This window comes from Hemiscyllium ocellatum, chromosome 50 (assembly GCF_020745735.1).
Source record: "Hemiscyllium ocellatum isolate sHemOce1 chromosome 50, sHemOce1.pat.X.cur, whole genome shotgun sequence".
NCBI lineage: Eukaryota > Metazoa > Chordata > Chondrichthyes > Orectolobiformes > Hemiscylliidae > Hemiscyllium > Hemiscyllium ocellatum.
Window position 1 is genome coordinate 972241 of NC_083450.1, and position 24985 is coordinate 997225.

At 42.2% G+C, this 24985-nt stretch overlaps 1 protein-coding gene across 1 annotated transcript; it reads left to right on the plus strand.

The window, feature by feature from the left end:
- The first annotated feature begins 4695 nt into the window (after nt 1-4695).
- anp32e (acidic (leucine-rich) nuclear phosphoprotein 32 family, member E) lies at nt 4696-24985 on the plus strand. The gene is made up of 7 exons (XM_060820588.1): nt 4696-4955; nt 10548-10697; nt 13096-13218; nt 15247-15400; nt 16624-16766; nt 18032-18092; nt 22053-24985. Exons 1-7 carry the CDS (start codon nt 4902-4904, stop codon nt 22118-22120), a joined length of 753 nt encoding a protein of 250 aa, XP_060676571.1. The 5' UTR covers nt 4696-4901; the 3' UTR covers nt 22121-24985.

A 24985-nucleotide genomic window follows, 5' to 3' on the forward strand; every position in this document is an offset into this window, starting at 1 on the left:
AAATACAAGATCTTATCCCTACAGGAAGATACAACACTTGACACAGAATATTTATGGAAAATTAATCTTGCCTTGTGTCAGTTTGGCTCAATAGCAATGCTCTCTTCATAAGAGTGTTCAGTGAGAGAGTTCAGAGACTGCACTGTGCACTTCAGGCTAAAAGGGGAAGTAGCTGTTGTTTGGATGAGTTAAAATCTTTGCAAGCCTTCTCAACTCAACTTAAAAGAATAAAAGTACTATTTGAAGATAAGATTTTCCTAATATTGATCCTTTAACCAATGTGAATATATAATCTGATCAATTAGCTTATTTCTGGTCATGAGACTTTGCTATGGTCAAATTGATTGATTTAGTGTTATGTTTGCATGCTTTACCACAGTGAAAATACTTAAACAGCTCATTGACTGTACATTGCTTTGGAACATCCTAAGTTTATGAAAAGTGATGTACAAATTGCAAGTTTTATTCCTGAAATTACATAAATTGATAATTTTGAAGTGTTGTGAATGCAAATATATTTAACTTTAAACTTATTAGTTATTTTTCCTTTATTGACCCTTCTCTCCAGGAACTATTGGATCTTTGTGATGATACTTCCACAAACACCATGCACCTCGATTGCTTTGCCCATGTGTTTGAACCTTGACATTGAATGTTCAAAGACTTAGTTTATAATCAGAGGAACACAATCATCCTAATCAACTAACCTGAAGCTAGACATGTAGGACAATAGATAGGGGAACGCTGAATGATTTCACTGAAACCATCAAATCCTTCTGACAGTACTTGACAAGGTGAATACTACAACAGCCTTGTTCACCCTGGATAGTCTAGAACCCAGCAACACAGTCTCAGGATAAGGTGTCACCATTTAGAGCTGATATGAGAATAATCTTCATTCAGAGTTGTGATTCTTTGAAATGTCTAACCCAAAGAGATCAGTCAGTCATCAAGTGGATACTGAGGGAATTTCTTTGTATATTCATTTTTGTGGAATAAGGAGGTCACTGGCTAGCTAGCATTTATTGCCTGTTCCTAGGTGTCCTTGAGACAATGTTGGTGAGCTGCCTTCTTGAACCACTGCAGTTCAACTACTGTGGATTGAAGACTAAAAGGGAATCAAGGGATTGTATAGTGTAAGAAGGTGTAGCTGAAATTGAAAACAACAAATGGTGGATCAAACTTGAAGAGGTGAGAAAAAGACTTCTTTTATTTCCTAATCATTTTAACCAGGGACAGTCATCAAGGTAATCATTTTCAGGAGGCTGATCGTGGATAGTACAGAGGTACACAGATCTCTCTTTACAACACAACAATACAAAAAGAGGAGGGCTTGAATTCAGAAGAACATGGGATCATTCAAATACTGAGCGCCAGAACATTTGCAGCATTAGGAAGTTATGTATTTACCCAAGAGCATTGAAGTAGTTTTATTGATTTGGTGTTTCACTCAGTTAACTCAGACAAATAAAACAAAACTCAGCTGTGAAGATACAACACAGAATACCTGAAACCGTTTAAAACAGGTACTGTGAGGTATGCCTCATTGCACTGGACTCTAAACTGTAGTTTGAGCCGTTTAGCAGTACCTTCACTATTTGACTGCTATGAAATCATAAAGGTTACAGTAGAGATGGATGCTCATGGAGCCTGTCATGTTTGGATCAATTCACTCCAAGACAGCAACTCAGCCAGAGCCCCTGTACACCCACATTTCATAAGGAGCAGGAGTAGGCAATTCAGCCCCTTGAGCCTATTCTGCCATTCAATACTATCACATCTGATCTCATATTGGCCTCAAATCCATTTCCCTGCCCATTTACCATAACCCTTCAACCCATTACTAACTAAAAACTAATCTCCTTTTAAATTTACTCAATGCCCTGGCATCCATGCTCTCTGGGTTAGTAAATTCCACAGATCCATGACCCTTTGAGACCCTTAATCACAGTTTTAAATCTGACGATCCTCATCCTAAAGCTATGACCTCTTGTTCTAGATTGTCCCAGTTTCTAGAAACATCCCCTCTTTGTCTACTTTATCAATCCCCTTTAGCATCTCAACTAGATGTTCTCTTATTTTTCTAAACTCTAGGAAGTATAGGCCTAAACTGTTCAATCTTTTTTTAGAGTCATAGAGGTGTACAGCACGGAAACAGATCCTGTTAACCAGGTACCTTGAATTATCTAGTGCTGTTTGCCTACATTTGCCTCAGCCTTCTAATCCTTCCCTATTCACATATCCATTGTACTCACCTCCAGCACTTCCTCTGGTAGCTCATTTAATACACGCACCACCTTCTGCGTGAACAAGTTGTCCCTTAGATGCCTTTTAAATCTTGCCCCTCTCACCTTAAACCTATGCCCTCTAATTTTTTACTTACCTACCCTGCGAAAAAGATCAGGGCTATTCCCATTATCCGTGCCCTTCATGATTTTATAAACCTCTGTAAACCTCAGCCTCCGATGTTCCAGGGAAATTAGCCCTAGCCTATTCAGCCTTTTTGTATAGCTCAAACATTCAACTCTGGCAACATTCTTATAAATCTTTTCTAAACCCTTTCAGGTTCTTTTTATGAGGCAACTCCTTCATCTCTGAAATCAATCCAGTGAACATCCTTTGAACTGCCTCTGTTGCAATTACATCCTTCAAGTAAGGGGACCAAAAATGGATGTAACACATTCCTCGTAGCTCTGCACATTTTCTCTCTTCAGAGATTCATCCAATTCCCTTTCGAAAGCGAGATCTGGATCTACCTCCATCACATTGCCAGACAGCGTATAATAACTCCTATGATTAAAACCATTTTGTTTCAAAAATGGAAAATAAACTAAAGAACTGCAGATGCTGGAAATCTGAAAAATAAAACATTGAAATTGCTTGAGAAACTCAGCAGGTCTTGCAGCATCTGTGGAGAGAGAAAAACAGTTAACATTTCAAGTCCAGTAACCTTCCTTCAGAGCTGCCCATAGCTGGGAAAAGATGGGAAAGCTTAATGGAGGGGCATGAGCAAATACATGGAGAGAGCCCAGAAAGAGTCAGAGAAAAAAGGTAGGTTGACAAAAGGATTATTTTGATAGTAAACTAGGGTAAAGGAGAAACTAGATAGGTGATAATGGGAGTTATGAGTTGTTGAAAATAGATTGAAAGCAATCCATGTCATGACAGGACCTGGGTGTGGCGATGGGAAAGAGACATGGAAGCAAACGTTCATGCTCTATAATTGTTAAACTTGATATCGAGTCTTGAGAAAAAGGCTTGGTCTCATGTCATCTTTGCTCCTTTTGCCATCAATCAGTGTCATTTGGGTCTCATCCGAAAAATGGGAACGTTTTTCCTCCTGTGACCAGAACTGTTAGGCTGGATACATTTCCCATCAAATCTCCTCTCAATCACTTGCTCTCCCCTTTTGAGGAGGAGATGCATCAATCTATCCATGGGACTGAGGTCCCTCATCCCAGCAACCATTCTCATGAATCTTTTCTGAATCCTTCCTTCCTGAAAAAAAAAGTTGTGGAACCTAGAAGGCCAAACCTAGAAGTTTCATGAAGCTTCATCACACCCTCTACCTTTCAAACAAATAACAATATATTTCATACATACATATAAATAAACAAAACTTTACATAAAATCAAGGTCCCAAATATCTTTTTTGCAAGCATTTTCTTCAGCACCCATGGATGAACCTCGTATCAAGTTGTCCTCCCCATCTTTATTTTGGGAAGGTGAGGTAAGAACATTTATGAAACACCAAACCTACTCCTTTTCTGAAAAGGTTTCTCACCTTTGGATCTGGTTTTCCTTTTCCTCGATATTCCACCTGACAAGGCGCCTGCCTCTGCGGGAAACCTCAACCACCCCCCGGAGAATTCAGCGCGATCCGTGTAACAACACATAAAATACATGATTTGTGATTATACGATTAATTCTGGATCATTTCGGAAGGGGGAAAAGCGCTCCCCGACACATGTAAATAACAAATAGACCGAAGGGAATGCCGGGGTGAGGGGAAAATAAATAAAAACTTGTGAGATATGGTTACCCCGGTCACAAAGCAGGTTATTTAGTAAAGTCTGAATGTGGGAAAAAAACAGAAGTGTTTTGCCTCACTCAGTCTATAAAAAGGACATTAATCGACGTCTGTTGTTGTTGTTGTTGTTGTTCATCGACAGGGAGGGGTCTACACTATTCACCAATACACCGACCCCCTTCCGACCCAGCTTTTGGCGCTTTCACAACCTCGAGCGTTGAGGGAGGGACGGAGAATTCAATTTTCATTGACACCCGCCTTTACCAATCAGACCTCAGGGCGCGACCAGCCCCTTCCCATTTAGACCAATCGTATTGGGATTCAACGGCCACGACGACCCGCCCAGCGACAGAGTGACAGCAGAGTGAGCCAATAGCATGTCGCCAACCCCTCCGCCTCCCCAGCGCGCGGCCAACCCCTTCGTCCACTTGGATCCTGATCGACGGAGGGGGGGGGGGAGGTTGCTGGGGAAAACCCCGCCCACCTGTTCCAATCACATCCCTCCGTGAGGATGATCGATGCGGCGCCACGACCAATGAGCACCCCGGACGTGGAGGGGGCACGCGCGGGGGGGGAGGAGGGCGGGATTTGAATCGCAACCAATGGGCGGACGGGAGTGAGCGGCGGGACCAATGGGAGAGGGGGCAGGGGGCGGGAGGTGTGTGGGTTGTGTGTAATGGAGGCTGAGTAACCGTGGGGGAGATAAAGGCCGTTTGTCCTTGGCTTGAGCCCTGTCTCTGACTGTCTGTGTGTATATAGATGTGTGAGTGAGTGAGTGGAAGAAAAAGCTGCTTATTTATTTGTCTTTCTTTCTTTGGGAAGACTCTCGTCTTGTTCAAATCTTTTTTTTAAAACAAAAAGGCTGGGAAAAATGGAGATGAAGAAAAGGATCAAACTGGAGCTGAGAAACAGGAACCCAGGCGAGGTAAAGGGTTTATTGCACATTAATGGAGTGAGGGAGTTTTAACAGCACATGTCACTTGTATTTGTGATCTCTTTTTCCCCTTGCAGAAGAAAAAGTCCAGGTTGCTCACTTGGGTTTCCCTCAGAGCTGCAGTAATTTCCCTTTAAAACTCAACTGAATCTTTCTCACTGCTCTCCCTCAAAATAGATTTATATTTGTCCAGTTCTTACTTTTTGCAGTGTCTTATTTTGATCTGAAGTTCTTTTTTTTTTCCCCCCCCTGCACTTTTGGGGTTGGGGGCGGCTTTGCATTTTATTTTATTTTGTTTTGTCGTGTGTGCATGCTTTAGACTTTTTTTTTAAATATTTGTGTGTGTTGGGGTGGAGAGGTGGACCTCCAACCACCCCCACCCCCAATTTTATTCCTCCTACCACATCATTTCACAGTAATTTCAGAAGTTCTGAAGCAGACTCACTGGACCTGTAACTTTTGACTCTGCTTCCTCTCCACAGATGCTGCCAGAACTGCTGAGTTTATTTTCCAGCAATTTGTGTGTTTCTGATTTCCAGCATCCACAGTTTTTTTTTGGGGGGGGATTTTTGTTTGTTTAGTAAATGGTCAAAGTTCTTACTTTTGAACTCCCATCTGGTGTGTGTGTGTTTTTGTTGTTGGGTGAAAAGGAGATTGGTTTTGGCAGTGACACCTTTCCTAGTAGAATGGCTCATTGACTCCGATGATAGGGACCTGGTGACTATTCCTGTGGAACTGGAGTTGAGCAATAGTCAGTCAGGTGGAGGGGCAGAGAAAGGAATCAGTTTGATGGTTGCAAAAAAAAATGGAAACTGCTGATGAAACTCAGCAGACCTGGTAGAAACCTGAGTTCAAGTCTAGTGATGGTTGCATTTTCTTGCAACTGAGCATTAAAGTGGGGTCCCAAAGCAGCTGGGTGATGAATCAGTAAGTGTTATTCACCTAATTGGTGAATGTAACTTTTTTGATTCCTGTATGTTACATATAAGAACATAATTGTAATTTGGCACTAGCTCCTTATCTATTCAATAATATCCCTGGTCACTCTGTGAATGATCCAAGTGACTTTTGGTAGTGTGTTGAGGCCTGTAAAGTATTATGCTCTATATTGATCATGGCTTTCTGCAACACAAGGCACAGAATCGGAGGCATCTGGTCGCAAGCAAACTTAGCTGTGCAACAAATGAGAGATCACAAAACTTTCTGAATTGCTTGTCTGTTCTCTTATTTTTTTCCTCACTCTGCTGCTCTTTGATCTTTTAATCTTGCTTTTGTCTTCCTTTTATACAAGTAAAACCTGTAATGGGTGATAATAAGTCTTCTGGATTTTGGGGACTGTTACAACAGTACTTCATCTTATCCTTGTATTTGCATCAGTTTACAAGACATTAGTAATGAGCGAGAACCACTGCACCTTGTTCCCATCTGTCATGGGCAGTTGTTTTAGATCCATGAGTTTTTAAACCCTGGAGCCTTGTCAGTCTTAATGGTTTAATGGTGCACCATATAGTGTATAAATCCTTGGTGAGTTGTCACTGGGTAATTTCCATAATAATGTGTAATCATGTTGCTATAACATTCTGCCTGTTTCTTGGATCTGAATTACTCCGTTAATCTGAAATAAAAGCTAGACTCAGTCATGGTGACCATGACCACAACAGTATCATAGATTGTGATTCAAAAACCCATCTGGTTCACTAACGTCATAGAGATGTACAGCAAGGAAACAGACCCTCATCCATGCCGACCAGATATCCCAACCCAATCTAGTCCCGCCTGCCAGCACCCAGCCCATATACCTCCCAACCTTTCCGATTCATATACCCATCCAGATGCCTTTTAAACGTTGCAATTGTACTACCCTCCACCACTTCCTCTGGCAGCTCATTCCAGACGCACACCACTCTCTGCATAAAGAAAGTTGCCCCATAAGTCTCTTTTATATCTACCCCCCCCCCCCCCCCCCCCCCCACCCTAAACCTATGCCCTCTAGTTACGGACTCTTCGCCTCCCCAATCCCAGGAAAAAAACCTCGTCTATTTACCCTATCCACGCCCTTCGTGATTTTATAAGCCTCTATAAGGTCGCCCATCTACCTTCGACATTCCAGGGAAAACAGCCCTAGCCTATTCAGTCTCTCCCTACAGCTCAAATCCTCTAAACCTGGCCATATCCTAGTAAATCTTTTCTGAACCTTTCCAAGTTTCACAACATCCTTCCAATAAGGAGACCAGAACTGCACGTCCCTTTTAGGAAAGGTAATCTGTCATTGTTACCTGGTCTGGTGTACACGTAACTCTCGATTCGTAGTCTCTGGAGCAGGAGGTTTAGACGGAATGTGAGTGACATTTTGCTGTCAGGAGAAAGTGAGAACTGCAAATGCTGGAGATCAGAGTAGAGAGTATGGTGCTGGAAAAGCACAGTAGGTCAAGCAGCATCCGAGGAGCAGGAGGATAGACGTTTCAGGCATAAGCCCTTCATCAGGAATTACATTTTGCGATCACCCAGTGAGTATTGAGAATTGGGAATCACTACTTGTAAGGGTGATATTCAGGAACAATAACAATTTTAAAAAACACTTGAACTGTATTTTGTTACGTACTTGCAATGCCAAGGCGTATGAGGCTGTGAACTAAGTGCTGGAAAAGGGGATTAGAATAGTTAGGTGGTTATTTTTGATTGGTTCAGACATGATGGGCCAAAAGGCTTTTTTTTTTCTGTGCTGTAAGTCTGATTCTGGTTGATTTTTAACTGCCCTCTGAAATTACCATGAAGTTAAAGGTAATAAGGGATTTGCACAAATGCTGACCTTTCCAGCAGTAACCCCATCCCACAAAATAATAGAGATTAAAAACTTGTCAATCCCTTTTAACTGGAGAGGAAACGGGATACTCAAGTACAAATGCAACATGCTGTGGTGTTGTCACTGGTTGACTGTGAGGCAAAGGCCTTTCTAGCCTGAGTTTCTCCTGCTCACTGGTGTGCAGTGTCACCTAGATTCTGTAGGTAGTCTGAGGATGCCACTGATGTTTCAAATGGTTTGACGGTGAGCCAGATGGATTGGAAATGAGCTCAACCCTGGTCTGGTGATAGCTAACGCTGAAACTGTCCCAGCTAAGGTTGGCCCACGTTTAAGGGAAACGGTTAATCAGGATACTGCTGCTGCTTTTACTGAACTGAGTTTTGGGTTGTGAGCTGTGATGTCTGTAATGGAACAGCTTAGTGGTACTTGCTGCCCAGCCCTGCTGAGGAAGAATGGTCAGCAGTGCGCAGTACCAGGGATAGGTGCCATATGTAGCGATTGGACACAGCACTAAGCCTCCTTTTTAAGTGGGCAAAATGGTTTGGTAGTGGCTTAATATTGGGCTGATGTGTTGATATGTGGACTTAAAGCTTTCACATCTGAAAAACATCCAGATGTGATTTATGAATGCCTTTTGCCATCTCATCGAATCAGAGAATCCCTCCAGTGCAGAAAGTGGCCGTTAGCCCATCAAGTCTGCACTGACTCTCTGAACAGCATCCGAACCAATCCCTTAACCCTGCCGTTACCATGGCTAGACTGCCTACCCTACATGCCCCTATACACTGGGGCAATTTAGCATAGTCAATCCACCCAACCTACACATAGTCATAGAGATGTACAGCATGAAAACACCCTTCAGTCCAACCTGTCCATGCCGACCAGATATCCCAACCCAATCTAGTCCTACCTGCCATACTTTGAGAGGAGGACACTCGGCTTAATTTCCTGGGGTTCTTCTGTTATCCTGACTGTGTCTCTTTTCCTAAAATCATTTGTAAAAAATGTTAAACATCCGTGTTTGAAAGGCCAGTGTACGGAGAGAGTTCATGCATCGCTGTTTTCTGGTTCCTGCTCATCAGTGGGAAATATTCAATTGTGAATGCATACGTTGACCAGTCCTGTGGACCTGGTCTGGGGAGGTAAGTACCTGGGTACTGAGATTTCAGGCGATGTGGCTATATCAATGTCAAGTCCCTTTTTTGTTCCACAATGCTTGTAAGCATTTCACAAGTTCAGCACAGCACAGTAGTCTGGTTGTGGTTAGAACTTGTTTCATTCACTACTTCTAATATGTTGTGTCCTGAGGCCTGGTTTCTGCCCACGGTATTCGTAAGACTTTAAGTTATAATCTATTTTCCTTTCACTGACAGATGGTAAACGTTTTTTTTTCTTAAACTGGGTCACCAAAGTAATGGATTTATTGAATGATTTCAAAATAATTTTTTAGTATGGAATGGGACTTCAGGGATAATAGAAGAACTTGAACTTGTGTTCTAATTGTAAGGATGCCCACGAAATGACGAATGTTGAATATATGCTAGTATGTTTGTTTAGTTTAACTTTGAAGGAGCCAGTTTCTGCTACTTTAAAAATTCTAATCCGAATAGATAAAATCAAGCATTCAACAGAAAGTGTCAAAATATCATTCTTCAGGGTATTTATGCACCCCTGCCCCAGTGGTGCCCACCAGTCTCTACAGGCAGGAGTCTGTTTCTCTCTGTTAAGTTAAAAATCTCAACACCAAGTTATAGTTCAACAGGGCTATAGCCTGGTGTTGTGATTTTTAACTTTGTACACCCCAGTCCAACACTGGCTCCTCCAAATCATTTGTTATTAAGGATATTGGGCCTTAGCCAGCTGGTTTAATGGGGGATATTGATCCAAATGTGCATAATACAATACCAAACCAAACCCCACAATTTCACCCCTTTTTCCCCATTTGGACTTTTTTCTACTGTGGATTACTTTTTGTTGAAAAATCCAAAAGTGCATTACTGCCATGGTTAGGAATTGTAGACATAGCTAAAATTTAAAACCACACAATAATTGTATTATACAGTACCAAGTTGGGTTTTAAGACCCTCTGACTGGAAGAGGACAGTGAGGTTACTTTAAAAGTTTCACCAGATGTGAAGTCTGGGGAAGGAAAGTTCTAAAATGTATCAAAGTCAGCCACCGATACTAGAGAAGGCAGCTGGAGAAATAGGAGAAGGATGAAACAAAGGCTGCAACACTGGGATTTGGAAGCTTCTCCTATCCCTGACTGTGCTAATCTGTGGCTAAGTATTTAGTTAAAGCTCTCCACATGACTTGTGGTGGTCTCCAAAAATTCTCTGGCCTCTGACTGATTCCCTAGGTTTGCAGGTCCTGAACATTTTGAACATCCTACTCTGGACATGTAGGAGGTCCCTTGCAGGTCTGTGTGATTCACTTGCATTTACTGTGTCCAATTGATCCACCAGCCTAGATGATGTAGGCAACATAGGAATGCAATCTTCCAGTTCAGGGAGATTGTATTTCCAATTACTGTCATGTCTGTGTTTGTAAAAGCTCAGGGTATCTGTTAGCATTATCTATACAAGTTATCCTGCGGTATGTACCATCACATCCTCTGGCTAACAGCCATTACACTGCTATCCCTGCTGTATAGTGGCTGCAATCAGGAGTGTTTGTGAACATCTTAGGGCTTTTGCTGGGTTAGTGGGACCAGGGAAGTGTTTCATTGTCATTTGCATAATGAATAGCTGAAACATGCTTTCTTTTTCCTCCCACTTCAGGTTGCAGAGCTAGTAATCGACAACTGTCGCAGCAACGAAGGGGAGATTGATGGCTTTGATGACGGATTTAAGGAGCTAGAGTATCTCAGTATGATCAATGTGGGACTCAAGTCTCTCGCTAAACTTCCAAACCTGCACAAACTCTTGAAGGTGAGCATTTGTGGCAGCATGAGTGAGTTTGTTTGGATGGGGTGAGGGTGAAAATTGTATTAATGGATTTGTTTCTAAGGTCAGGGGAACAGGGCTTGCTGCAGAGCTTGTTAAATATTTTGACATCCCTGATTTTCCTTCGTCAGTTAGTGGGAGTGGAGAATATTGCAGCTGAACCTCACCCTGTCCCTGAATGTGGAATTTCCAGCAGATTTCCAAACATTGGCAAGTTTGGGAAACTTGGTCAGCTTGGATGAGTTGGACTGAAGAGTCTGTTTCCATGCTACAATGGTGCTATAGAACTCTGGCTGTACTCACCAAGACACTTGGCTCCCAGACTGCGTGATCTGTTAGGTCATAGGAACGTCCAGAGACCATTCAGGCCCTCCTTCACAATTTGATAAGATTTTTAGTTGCCTAGTATGGTCTCAACTGCCCTTTCCTGTATGTATCTCACAATCCTCCACGTCCGTGTCAATGAAAAGTCTAACTCTGCCTTTTGAATAAACTCGTAAACTCCATCTCGAGTACCTTTTGGGGGGGATGCCTCTAGATTCTGAGAAGATCTCCTCTATCTTAAAAGGGAGACCTCTTACTCTTTAAACCAGCTTAGTTTATTCTTAATGTATGTTCCTTAGTCTCCAGTATATCAAATATCCTCAAGATCTTGTGTTGCTTTTGTAAGATCACCTCTCATTCTTCTAACAGTGATTATCCCAAGAGCCACAATGGCCCCACTTGTGTACAGCGAGTGTCTGTATGCTGATATCCCTACACTCCTGTGTAGTGACAACATCACAAGTGTGGGTAAGGGCACTTCATGAGTGTGTGACTTAATTGCACCAGATAAATGGGATCAAATCACAGAAATGACTTACTCTTTTAAAACTACAGTTTACGCTGCCAGCTAAGGATGAAGTCCTTTTGTATACTTCCTATAACACAAATCTGGTTTTTCACTTTTTAAGAGCTGAAGGTATAAAGGATCTGTTGGTACAGATCCACATTATGGAAGAAGCTGATGTGCATGGCCTAGGTAGCTGCTGATAACATTCTATTCTTTTTTTTTAAAAAAGCACTTGTGGATATGTCTGGGCCAGCATTTATTACTTTTGCCTAGATGTCTTGGAAAAGGTGGTGGTGAGCTGTCTTTTGTTGAGCCACTGCGTTCTTTTGTTATAAGTAACACTGAAGGAACAGTGATATATTTCCAAGTCCAAGATGGTCAGTGTTTTAAATGGTAGCTTGCAGATGGTGGTTTTAGCATGTGTCTGCTGCTTTCCTCTTCCTCCCCGATGATGGTGGTAGTGGTTGGAAGTTGGATGGGGTCTAAGGAGCCTTGGTGAATTTCTGCAGTGCACCTTGCCGACGATGCATCCTACAGCTGGCATGCCGTGGGTGAATTGGTGTCTGTAAGTTACTGACTTTAGCTGCTACTCTAAGTGACACCACCTTACAGTATTCGTATATTTGGTAGCAATGATATGGAGGTGCTGATATTGAACTGGGATGGGCAAAGTTTTTAAAAATCGCACAACACCAGGTTCCAGCCCAACAGGTTTATTTGGAAGCACTAGCTTTTGGAGTGCTGCTCCTTAATCAGGTAGCTGTGGTACGCATTTGGTAGTACTCGTCTATTGATTCATGAAGTTGTGTCTCAAGACCCTTGAGGATAAAAGCCCAAGCTGATGCTGCAGTGCTGTATTGCGGGTGCACTACTCTGCTGGAACTGCCATTTTTGCAGGTAAGGAGATAAACTGACAGAGCATTCAGGGGCTCCGATGGCTGTAACAATCCCAGAAAACCATTGCAAAGAAAAGCAGGGGAATTCTCTCTGATAACCTGGCCAACCATTAACCCTCATTCAACATTGATTTTACAAAAAAAAAATTGTTTATCTCTAGTATTGACTGCTGTTTCGTGCATTATTTTGAATTGTAGTTACCTTTGCACTTTGGAACACTTGTATGAAATACATTGTAGCCTGTTGTTTGAGAGCTACTGTATAAGTAGTGGACAGCACAGTAGCCCACTTAACACTACTGCCTCACAGCACCAGTTCGATTCTACCTTCTGGTCACTGTCTCCGTGAAGTTTGCACATTTTCTCCATGTCAGCACTGGTTTCCTCCAGGTACTCTGGTTTCTTCCCACAGTCCAAAGATGTGCAAGTTAGGTGGATTAGCCATGGGAAATGCAGGATTAAAGGGATAGGATGGGGATAGGTCAATGGCCTGCTTCCTCACTGGAGGGATTCTATGACAGGCAAACCTGTCGTCTTTCTTTTTGAAAAGAGGGACCATTCATGCTCTGACCTTTTGCTTGGTTTGTGTTCTGATTCCTGAATGGGTTGAGAATGGACTTTACAGACATCTGTCTGGCTCTATCTCATTCTGTAGCTGGAGCTCAGCGATAACTCCATCTCGGGAGGACTGGAATTACTAACAGAGAAATGTCCCAACCTTGTGTACCTCAACCTCAGCAGCAATAAAATCAAAGACTACAGCACAGTGGAGCCACTGGTAAGTAACCATTGCTCAGATCTAGAAACATGTGCATGTTGTTACAGCCAAAACTCCATACACATGGGTTTTGTTGAAAACTGGAGAGGAAGTAGTCTGATATGGGCATGAGTGGAAATACTGCTCTAGCTCACAACTACAGCTTGACCTTCCAAGTTCAGGGTGTCTGAAAATATCAGAAATATTGTTTGTCTCCATCAGGAACTCTGATATTCTCAGGGATGGGGAACTGTAGGTTGGGATCCACTTCCTTCTGGAGGGGGACTGGGCAGCTTATTCTGACTTTCTCCCTTGCCATTGTTGGATCTGTTATTGCAGCATCTTTGAAATAAACAATGTTTTCCCCTATATAGAGTCATGAGATGTACATCCAACTCGTCCATGCCGACCAGATATCCCAACCTAATCCAGTCCTGCCTGCCAGCACCCGGCCCATATCCCTCCAAACCCTTCCTATTCATATACCCATCCAAATGCCTCTTAAATATTGCAATTGTTCCAGACCCCACCATTTCCTCTGGCAGTTCATTCCATTCCCGTACCACCCTCTGTGTGGAAAAAGTCTCTTCTATTTCTTTCCCTTCTCACCCAAAACCTATGACCTCAGGGAAAAGACTTTGCCTATTTATCCTATCCATGCCCCTCATAATTTTGTAGACTTCTATAAGGTCACCCCTCAACCTCCGATGCTCCAGGGAAAACAGCCCCAGCCTGTTCAGCCTCTTCCCTGTAGCTCAAATGTTCAACCCTGGCAACATCCTTGTAAATCTTTTCTGAACCCTTTCAAGTTTCACAACATCTTTCTGATAGGAAGGAGACCAGAATTGCACGCAATATTCCAACAGTGGCCTAACCAATGTCCTGTACAGCTGCAACATGACCTCTCAACTCCTGTACTCCATTCTCTGACCAATAAAGGAAAGCATACCAAACACCACCTTCACTATCCTATCTACCTGTGACTCCACATTCAAGGAGCTATGAACCTGCACTCCAAGGTCTCTTTGTTCAGTAACACTCCCAAGGACCTTACCGTTTAAGTGTATAAGTCCTGCTAAGATTTGCTTTCCCAAAATGCAGCACCTCTCATTTATCTGAATTAAACTCCATCTGCCACTTCTCAGCCCATTGGCCCATCCTATATGATTCATTCAAAATAACAACTGACTCTGGTAACTTGCTGATCCATGAATAGACTTTCTGGAACCTCTCGGTGAAGGTCAATTAGAATGTCTGTTGCTTCTTTTCTAGCAGGCTGTGTAGAAATTTTGTCCCTTTCTTTTGATTGTATCCTTGAGGCTCTTCACGTAGCAGCTAGTGATTCTTTAACTGCTGTTAAACACCAAACCCTTTTGAAGGCGTTTGGGTTATTTTTCTGTTTGTGGCAGGGAGGCTTGGCTATGTAAAAGTGCAGAAAATGTGTTGCTGGAAAAGCGCAGCAGGTCAGGCAGCATCCAAGGAACAGGAGAATCGATGTTTCGGGCATAAGCCCTTCAGGAAAAAGTAAAAGTGCACTCGCTCGGGGTGGAGATGCACTGTAGCAACAAAGTGTTACTGTTAACCCATTATTACTTTTCCCAGTGTGGCTTAGTGTATCTCATTAATATGATCAGTGAACTTCTGAATGCCCCTTCCAAGCTGCACACTTGTCTCATTAGTCCCTCTTTCATGTAAACCATCCTACGTGTGTGTTGACCCCATGTGCAGAGTTGAAATAGAAGATCAGTTTTAACTCCCTTTTTCTCAAATGTTTAGCTGGAATTCTTTGTTTCCCCTCACACTCTGTGATACCCTACATTTGACTAAATGACAAACCCCAACCTAATTTATCAATTATTTTAAAGCTTCCTGTGTTAGTTTCTAAACTACCCCAAATTGCCTGTTTTGACAGTTACTACTTTAAATGACATTTTAGGTGCATTCAGTAAACAGGGTGTTTTTGAACATGACTGAACAGTGTCACACAATGTCAAACATTCATGGCCTTATCTTGTCCTGAAATTGACATCAGTCTTTGGAAAATTTCAGAAAAACCTGACTCACTTAAAGAGCTTGGACCTGTATAACTGTGACATCTCTAATCCAAGTGACTACAGGGAGAGCATCTTCAAGCTGCTTCCTCACATTACTTACTTGGATGGCTTTGATCGAGATGACCAAGAGGCCCCAGAGTCTGATGAAGGTAAGAAATCTGTTTGTTTGAGTAGGGAAGAATCTCGAGGAGGAGATGGACTAGCAGACTCCATAGAACATTACAGTACAGTACAGGCCCTTTGGACCTCAATGTTGCACCAATCTGAAGTTCATCTAACCTACACTATTCCATTATCATCCTTATATTTATCCAATGACCATTTAAGTGCCCTTTTAAAGTTGGCGAGTCTACTACTGTTGCAGTCAGGCCATTCCACGCCCTTACTACTCACTGAGTAAAGAACCTACCCCTTACATCTGTCCTATATCACCCCTCAATTTAAAGCTATGTCCCTTTGTGCTCGCCATCACCATCCAAAGAAAAAGGCTCTCACTGTCCACCCGATCTAATCCTCTGATTATCTTGTATGTCTCTAACTCACCTCTTAACCTTCTTCTCTCTAATGAAAACACTCTCAAATCCCCTCGGCCTTTCCTTACAAGACCTTCCTTCCATACCAGACTACATCCTAGTAAGTCTCCTCTGCACCCTTTCCCAAGCTTCCACATCCTTGCTATAATGTGGTGACCAGAACTGTACACAATATTCCGAGGTACCAGAGTTTTGGTACAGCTGCAACATGACCATATGGCCCTGAAACTCAATCCATCTAATAAAAGCGAACACACCATATGCCGCCTTTACAATCTATTAATCTGGATAGTAACGTTCAGGGATCTGTGCACGTGAACACCAAGATCTCTCTGCTCATCCACACAACCAAGAATCCTACCACTAGCCCAGTCCTCTGCATTCCTGTTACTCCTTCCAAAGTAAATCACCTCATTAAACTCCATTTTCCACCTTTCTGCCCAGCTCTGCAGTTGATCTACGTCCCTGTTAATTTGCAACATCCTTCGTCACTATCCACAACTCCACTGACTTTAGTGTCATCCGCAAATTTACTAATCCATGTTCTAAGCCCTCATCCAGATCATTTATAAAAATGACAAACAGCAGTGGCCCCAAAACAGATCCTTGCGGTACACCACTAGTGACTGACCTCCATCATGAACATTTCCCATCAACCACCACCCTGTCTTCTTTCAGCTAGCCAATTTCTGATCCAAACCACTAAATCAGCTTCAATCCCATACCTCCAAATTTTCTGCAATTGCCTACTGTGGGGAACCTTATCAAGCACTTTTTAGTGCTTCAGTAATGCAGGATGGTATCTTTTATATACAAACTTCTCAATGTTTCTTGTGTAGAGGGTGAGGATGATGATGACGAAGCTGGTGCTGCTGAAGAATATTATGATGAAGAGCTTGATGATGAGGATGAAGAGGAGGAAGAGGATGGTGAACCACCAGGGGAGGTTGGACTGTCCTATCTTCTGAAAGAAGAAATTCAGGTTTGTCTATTCTTGAGGAGGAATATTCTGGCAATCGAGCCCTCAACTCCACTAGCCGTGCCGACAGTATAACATGATTCAATCATCAAAATGGCCAAAAAACACTCATCAGGCTTTTTCAATGAGCTTAAATAATCTGCTTGTTATAACACAAACCTTTTTCTTAAGACAACTTAAATGTTGGCTAATATCTAAACTGTAATTGAAATGAGAATTGTTCTCTGTAATCTCTAACACCAATACACTTGCACAATGCGGAAGACAACAGTTTCAGCAAAGATCAGGCCAAAATAAAACAAAAACATGGGGAAAAGCAGCTCTTTTAGTCAGAGGGTAGAATTTGATAAATCCTCACATCCATCGGGTTACTTGTCAAAAAGAAAATCAACAACCATGGGAAGATCTTCAGATTGGAATGAAGTCCAGCTGGATCTGAATTCTGAAAAACTGTCACAATTCAACTTTTCAGAGAATCCCTATAGTGTGGAAACAGACCAATTGGTGCAACAAGTCCACACTGGTCCTCAGAGTATCCCACCCAGACCCATTCCCCATCCCTATTACTCTACATTTTTCCTGACTAATGAACCTAACCTATAAAAATCCCTGAACACTATGGGCAACTTAGCTTAGGCCAATTCAGCTAACCTGTACATCTTTGGCCTGTGGGAGGAAACCCACGCAGACACTAGGAGAATGTGCAAACTCCACAGAGAGAGAATTTATCCTGGGATGTGCATGTTGCTTTGTGAGGCCAGCACTTATTGCTCATGGCTAATTGCCCAGATGCTAGTTAGGAGTCTACTGCATTGCTATAAATCTGGAGTCACATGTAGGGCAGATAGTCTAATGGCAACCACACAACTGTCTATTGTTGCAAACAAAAAATGAACCTATCTTTTCAATTCCAAAGTTGTGTGAATTCAAATGACCATCTGCTGTGGTGGGATTTGAACCTAATACTCGAATATTAACCTGGGGACATGGATTATAGGTCAATGACATTACCAATACACCACTGCCTCCCATTGATGGTGTCTTCCTTTTTATGCAGTTGGTGGGTATGGCCTTTGCATTTTTACCTATTCCTAACTAGCTTTGAGTGGATGACAATGATTTGCCACTCGAGGAAGAACACCATTACTATCAGATCTACATTATTGAAACAACTGATTAGGTCATGTACTACATTATGGTTTGTGGAATTTCCCATATTTCCTACACTTTACAGCCAAATACCTCAAAGGTAAATTGTTTCTTTTCAGGATGATGACGATGATGATGATTATGTTCATGAAGGAGAAGAAGAAGAGGCAGATGAGCAAGGTATTATAATTTTAAAGCTATATTGATATGAATAAAATCTGTATAGACAGCATATAGAAGTGTATAAGAGTTTGGGTGAGTCTATTTAGACCATCATATCTTTGCTAAGGCTTGCGAATTAATCGCAGTCCTCTGGTCCTCTTTCAAACTTTGTACTTCCCACTGTCTCCCAAAACAGCATGCCACTAGTATTCTTTCAAATTGTTGCTATTGAATCTGCTTCCACCAGATCACAATTCCAGGGAGATTAGGAAATGGTTCTTTGTGTTCTCTCTAGTTCTTTCACCTATCATCTTAAATCTGTCCTCTGGTTGTTGACATTTAACTTAGTTACACTACTCTGTACAAATGTTGTGGTTCTGCTCGCCGAGCTGGAAGTTTTTGCTGCAAACGTTTCGTTCCCTGGCTAGGGAACATCATCAGTGCTGTTGGAGCCTCCTGTGAAGCGCTGCTTTGATGTTTCTTCCGGTATTTATATTGGTTTGTTCTTGCCGCTTCCGGGTGTCAGCTTCAGCTGCAGTGATTTGTATGTGGGGTCCAGGTCAATGTGTCTGTTGATGGAGTTTGGGGATGAATGCCATGCTTCTAGGAATTCTCTGTCTGGCTTGTCCTATGATAGTGGTGTTTTCCCAGTCAAATTCATGTTGCTGGTTGTCTGAGTGTATGGCTACTAGAGATAGCTGGTCGTGTCGTTTTGTGGCTAGCTGATGTTCATGGATGCGGATTGTTAGCTGTCTTCCTGTTTGTCCTATATAGTGTTTTGTGCAGTCCTTGCATGGCAGTTTGTAAACTACGTTAGTTTGGCTCATGCTGGGTATTGGGTCCTTTGTTCTAGTGAGTTGTTGTCTGAGCGTGGATGTTGGCTTGTGTGCTGTTATGAGTCCTAAGGGTCGCAGTAGTCTGGCTGTCAGTTCTGAGACGCTCCTGACGTATGGTAGAGTGGCTAGTCCTTTTGGTTGTGGCATGTCCTCGTTCCATCTCTTAGGCATCTGGTGATAAAGTTGTGTGGGTATCCGTTTTTGGCGAATACCTTGTATAGATGTTCCTCTTCCTCTTTTCGCAGTTCTGGTGTACTGCAGTGTGTTGTGGCCCTTTTGAATAGTGTCCTGATGCAGCTTCGTTTGTGTGTGTTGGGGTGGTTACTTTCATAGTTTAGGACTTGGTCTGTGTGTGTTGGTTTCCTGTGTACCCTTGTGGTGAATTCTCCGTTGGGTGTTCTCTCTACTAACACGTCTAGGAATGGGAGTTGGCTATCCTTTTCCTCTTCTCGTGTGAATCGGATTCCTGTGAGTGTGGCGTTGATGATTCGGTGTGTTTTTTCTATTTCTGTGTTTTTGATGATTACAAAGGTGTCATCAACATATCTGATCCAGAGTTTGGGTTGGATTTGTGGTATGGCTGTATGTTCTAACCTTTGCCTAACTGCCTCTGCTATGAGTCCCGAGATTGGTGATCCCATGGGTGTTCCGTTGATTTGTTCGTATATCTGATTGTTGAATGTAAAGTGTGTGGTGAGGCACAGGTCCAGTAGTTTAAGTATGCCGTCCTTGTTGATAGGTTCGGCCTCCTGTGTTCTGTTATGTATGTCCAGTAGGTTGGCTATTGTTTCTCTGGCTAGGGTTTTGTCAATTGAAGTGAACAGTGCCGTCACGTCGAATGATACCATGGTTTCGTCTTTGTCTATGTGTGTGTCCCTGATGATGTTCAAGAATTCCTGTGTTGATTGTATGGAGTGTTTGGATCCGCTGACTAGGTGTTTCAGTTTTTGTTGTAGTTCTTTGGCCAGTTTGTATGCTGGTGTCCCTGGTAGTGATACTATGTAGTGATACTACAACAAAAACTGAAACACCTAGTCAGCGGATCCAAACACTCCATACAATCAACACAGGAATTCTTGAACGTCATCAGGGACACACACATGGACAAAGACGAAACCATGGTATCATTCGACGTGACGGCACTGTTCACTTCAATTGACAAAACCCTAGCCAGAGAAACAATAGCCAGCCTACTGGACATACATAACAGAACACAGGAGGCCGAACCTATCAACAAGGACGGCATACTTAAACTACTGGACCTGTGCCTCACCACACACTTTTTTTTATATTCAACAATCAGATATACGAACAAATCAATGGAACACCCATGGGATCACCAATCTCGGGACTCATAGCAGAGGCAGTTATGCAAAGGTTAGAACATACAGCCATACCACAAATCCAACCCAAACTCTGGATCAGATATGTTGATGACACCTTTTGTAATCATCAAAAACACAGATATATAAAAAACACACCGAATCATCAACGCCACACTCACAGGAATCCGATTCACACGAGAAGAGAAAAAGGATAGCCAACTCCCATTCCTAGACGTGTTAGTAGAGCGAACACCCAACGGAGAATTCACCACAAGGGTACACAGGAAACCAACACACACAGACCAAGTCTTAAACTATGAAAGTAACCACCCCAACACACACAAACGAAGCTGCATCAGGACACTATTCAAAAGGGCCACAACACACTGCAGTACACCAGAACTGTGAAAAGAGGAAGAGGAACATCTATACAAGGTATTCGCCAAAAACGGATACCCACACAACTTTATCACCAGATGCCTAAGAGATGGAACGAGGACATGCCACAACCAAAAGGACTAGCCACTCTACCATACGTCAGGAGCGTCTCAGAACTGACAGCCAGACTACTGCGACCCTTAGGACTCATAACAGCACACAAGCCAACATCCACGCTCAGACAACAACTCACTAGAACAAAGGACCCAATACCCAGCATGAACCAAACTAACGTAGTTTACAAAATACCATGCAAGGACTGCACAAAACACTATATAGGACAAACAGGAAGACAGCTAACAATCCGCATCCATGAACATCAGCTAGCCACAAAACGACACGACCAGCTATCTCTAGTAGCCATACACTCAGACAACCAGCAACATGAATTTGACTGGGAAAACACCACTATCATAGGACAAGCCAGACAGAGAATTCCTAGAAGCATGGCATTCATCCCCAAACTCCATCAACAGACACATTGACCTGGACCCCACATACAAATCACTGCAGCTGAAACTGACACCCAGAAGCGGCAAGAACAAACCAATATAAATACCGGAAGAAACATCAAAGCAGCGCTTCACAGGAGGCTCCAACAGCACTGATGTTCCCTAGCCAGGGAACGAAACGTTTGCAGCAAAAACTTCCAGCTCGGCGAGCAGAACCACAACAATGGATACCCGAGCTACAAATCTTCAATCAGATTTTAAACTCTGTACAAAGTTCAAATCCCACATGACGACAGTTTGAGTATTTGAATTTTAGGTTTTAATAAAAAGCAGACACAGTGCCAATCACTTGCGCTTTTGCAAATGATGCACAGCCATATTTCAAGGCCAATTCCAAATACTATTTGCCATCACCACCGACATCAGTTTAGATGGAAACTGCTTAGAGTATCGGCAAACCAGCTAAATTGCGCAGAGTGTCATATAATGTGCTTACTTGACAGTGTTCAACACTTATTGCGTGCTCTTTTAAGCACTTGGATTTGGGATTTTGCCTTTTTCATGAACATACCATCCGCTGAATCACATTAACACAAACCTGCCCAGTACAGGTGGTCTGTGTAAAGTGTCCATGAAGCTGTATGATCACTGTATAAATTGAACTGGCTCACTAGTGTTCTATTCAGGAGTGGAAACCTGAGTCAGTAGATTTGGGAGTGTAAAGTTTGCAGTGTTGGACAGGATTGGGGGGTTGGGGGTTGGCAGGAACTCGTGCGCAGTGTGCTGCTGCCTAGTTTCCTGAATGGAGAACAGACTCCGAACCCCAGAGGAAAAGCGTTGATTCAATTATCCGAATGAAAGTGCCTGCCCATCTCGTTCAGATAAGAGGTTCCTCTGTACTGAAAGCTGTTGGTTTTTTTTGTGCAGAGGATGCTGCCACTCAAGGACAGAAGCGAAAACGAGAGGCAGAAGACGAAGGCGAGGATGATGAGTAATTCCCTCCAACTGTGACCAAACTCCTGTTGTTTCATCACAATACAACTTTGTTGGATTCTTGCTATTCTTTAGATGTAACTGTCACAATGGGAGTTGAAGGGGGAGGGAGATGGTAGGGGACAGGAGGGAAGGGAGTGTCCTGGGGAAGGGAAATATTTTATTTTGTACTTTTTGAAACCATTCCAGTTTTACTGGGAGTGTTCTAGGTGCATTTGTGTAGCCTTTTTTTTTCACAATTCCTTTCCATGGGAATCTCTTGATTTGTACTTTTTAATGAAGTGCATGCAGGGATCCTTTCAAAAAATTTGAACTAGTTTATTTCCTGTGATATTGCACATGGGATTTGAAGCTAGTTTAAAAAAAGGGGGACAAGAATAGACCAGAAAGTTCTGTATTGACTAATTTCCATTTCTCAAATTTGCATCCAAGCTTGTGTAAACTTGTCATACTGTAATTACTTTCCATATCAGTGGAGGAACTGCAGTCCATTGTTGACATTATTTATAGCATGAGCCTGCATGGGAAATTTTCAGTAATATTTGGACATATACATTTCCCATCAATTCCTAATGAAAGTGCACTCAGTTTTTTTAACCCATTTATACATTACCTTGTAATCTTGATTCTCGTGTTCTGCTGCCAAGCTTTTTTTTTCTTGCGGAGATGCCCTCACTTGGGACAACTACCAGTTTTCTAAATTTGGTTGAAATTGTGTCAAGGGATGAAAAGAAGACGTTGGCAGGAATTAATTCCTCTTATTTCAGAACCTCCATTTCTGAAGAAGCTTTGAGTGGAATGGGTTGAATACTCTCCACTTGCCCCGAGAGTAAGGTCAGCTCAATAGATGGACATTAGACCAAACCGTTCTGTTGGTGCCTGTATAAGGTCCCTCCATTAACACTTTCCTGCTGGCTAATGTTTAAAATGTCTTGTTATTCCTTAAGGCCCCTGATTTAGAGTCTGATCTGCTGGAAATGAACATGGAGTTTTTGTTAGGTGGTAAGGGCACTAGTTTGGGGACAACTGACAGTATCGGTTGCAGTTTGTGCGAGAATCATCGCAATAACTTCAGTGGCTGAAAAATTTTAATCCGGTGACTCAATTTAATTTGTTTCTGAAGGTATTTTTATGATCCTGCCAAGTTAACAGTTGGGTAGACAGGCAGGAAGCTGGAAGAACACAGCAAGCCAGGTGGCATCATGAGGTAGCAAAGTAGACATGAAGGGTTTACACCAAGATATCAACTTCTCCACCTTCTGAAGCTGCCTGCCTTGCTGTGTTCTTCAGGCTCCTGCCTGTCTACTTTAGATTGCAGCATCTGCAGCTTTTTGTCTCTAACTATGTTAAGTGCTGGGAGCATCTCAACCTGTCTTGAGGATAAGGGAAGGACCTCCGAACATATCTTTATACTGTCTCAACATTCAACTAAATTATTTTAATGGAACTGGATTTTACGGTGGGTTAAGATATTATGTACAGCTGGGTGTAATTTGGGTGTTTTTTTTAATGTAGATACTGGCATGAATGCTGTCATCTCCCTTCAACTCCCATCAGCAAAATGCATTTTAACTATAAAACCATTGCTCAGAATTCTTTTTGTAGATGCAGACAGTTATTCACTTGTAGGGGTGGGTTTTGTATTTGTAGATCTTGTGGTTTTTAGCCATACCTATGAATAAGCACTTTCAGAATTTATTTTCCAAGATTGACAAATTTGGGGGTTAAAATCTGATCAAGAAAAGCTGTTGGTGACTTGGGGGCAAAAGCAAAATACTGTGGATGCTGGAAATCTGAAATAAAAACAGAACCTGCTGAAAGTATTCAGCACATCCGACAGTGTTTGTGGAAAGAGGAATCAGAATAAGTTTCAGATTGGAGGCTTTTAACCCACAAAGGGAATTGTGTGATCTTGATGTGTTGTGTGCCCAAGATTTGGTACTTGAATTTTGTTCTCTCCTGAAGGAGAGCTCCAGTGGGGGGAAGCGCTGAGGTGGGTAGTCTGGACACCCTCTACATTTTGTGCATTAGCTTAATTAGCAAATGAAGGATGTGACCTCTGTCTTGTTCTTTCTTTTTATTTTCATCTCTGGAATGGTTGTTTAGTGGTCCTTTTTTTTTTGGTGGGGGTGAGTGCAGTTTTTATTCTGTACCTCCTCTCATGTCAATCTGGTTAATAATTCTGCCCGTGTTACCATTTCCTTTTCCCACCTACATAAATAAATTCTGATAGTGCTTCAATTGTAACACTCCCGTTTTTTAAAAAAGACAATTTGTAAATAGTCTGTTTGGTCTGCTTTTTAAAAAAAAAGTCCCCTTTTGTGTTTTAAGTTGTATTTGGAATAGTAGTTTTTTATTTTTGGGTTTAGAATATACTGTATTTGGATGAAGCCATGGTAGAATTTTTAAATTTGGAACAATGAATTGGAGCATCGTTTTGCTTCAGCATATATCTGAACCAGAGCAGTTACACTGCGGTGGTCTGTGAATGTTTCCCAAGTTGCTTTTTCTAGGGATATTCCCAGGACATGCACCCTGCTATGTTCCCACTTAAACTGTTCCCCTTTCATGCTGATGATTTTTTTTTTCCCTTTTCTCAATTAGAATAATATGAACAACATTTTGTGAAACGTTTTAGAAATGCATACAGACGTGTTCTGTATTTATAACTCTCTCCTCCTATGTTTTGCTCTTCCACACCCTCCAAACATAGCTTTCCTTTTTACCCTGTATTTTTAATTATGGGGGTGGTATTTTAGCCATTGATAAAGCCTCCTGGGAACAGCTCTGGGTTTGTTTTGTGCTGTAAACTTAATGCCGGTTTTTATAAATTTAAAGTTGCACACAATAAAGTTCCAAAAGTTTAA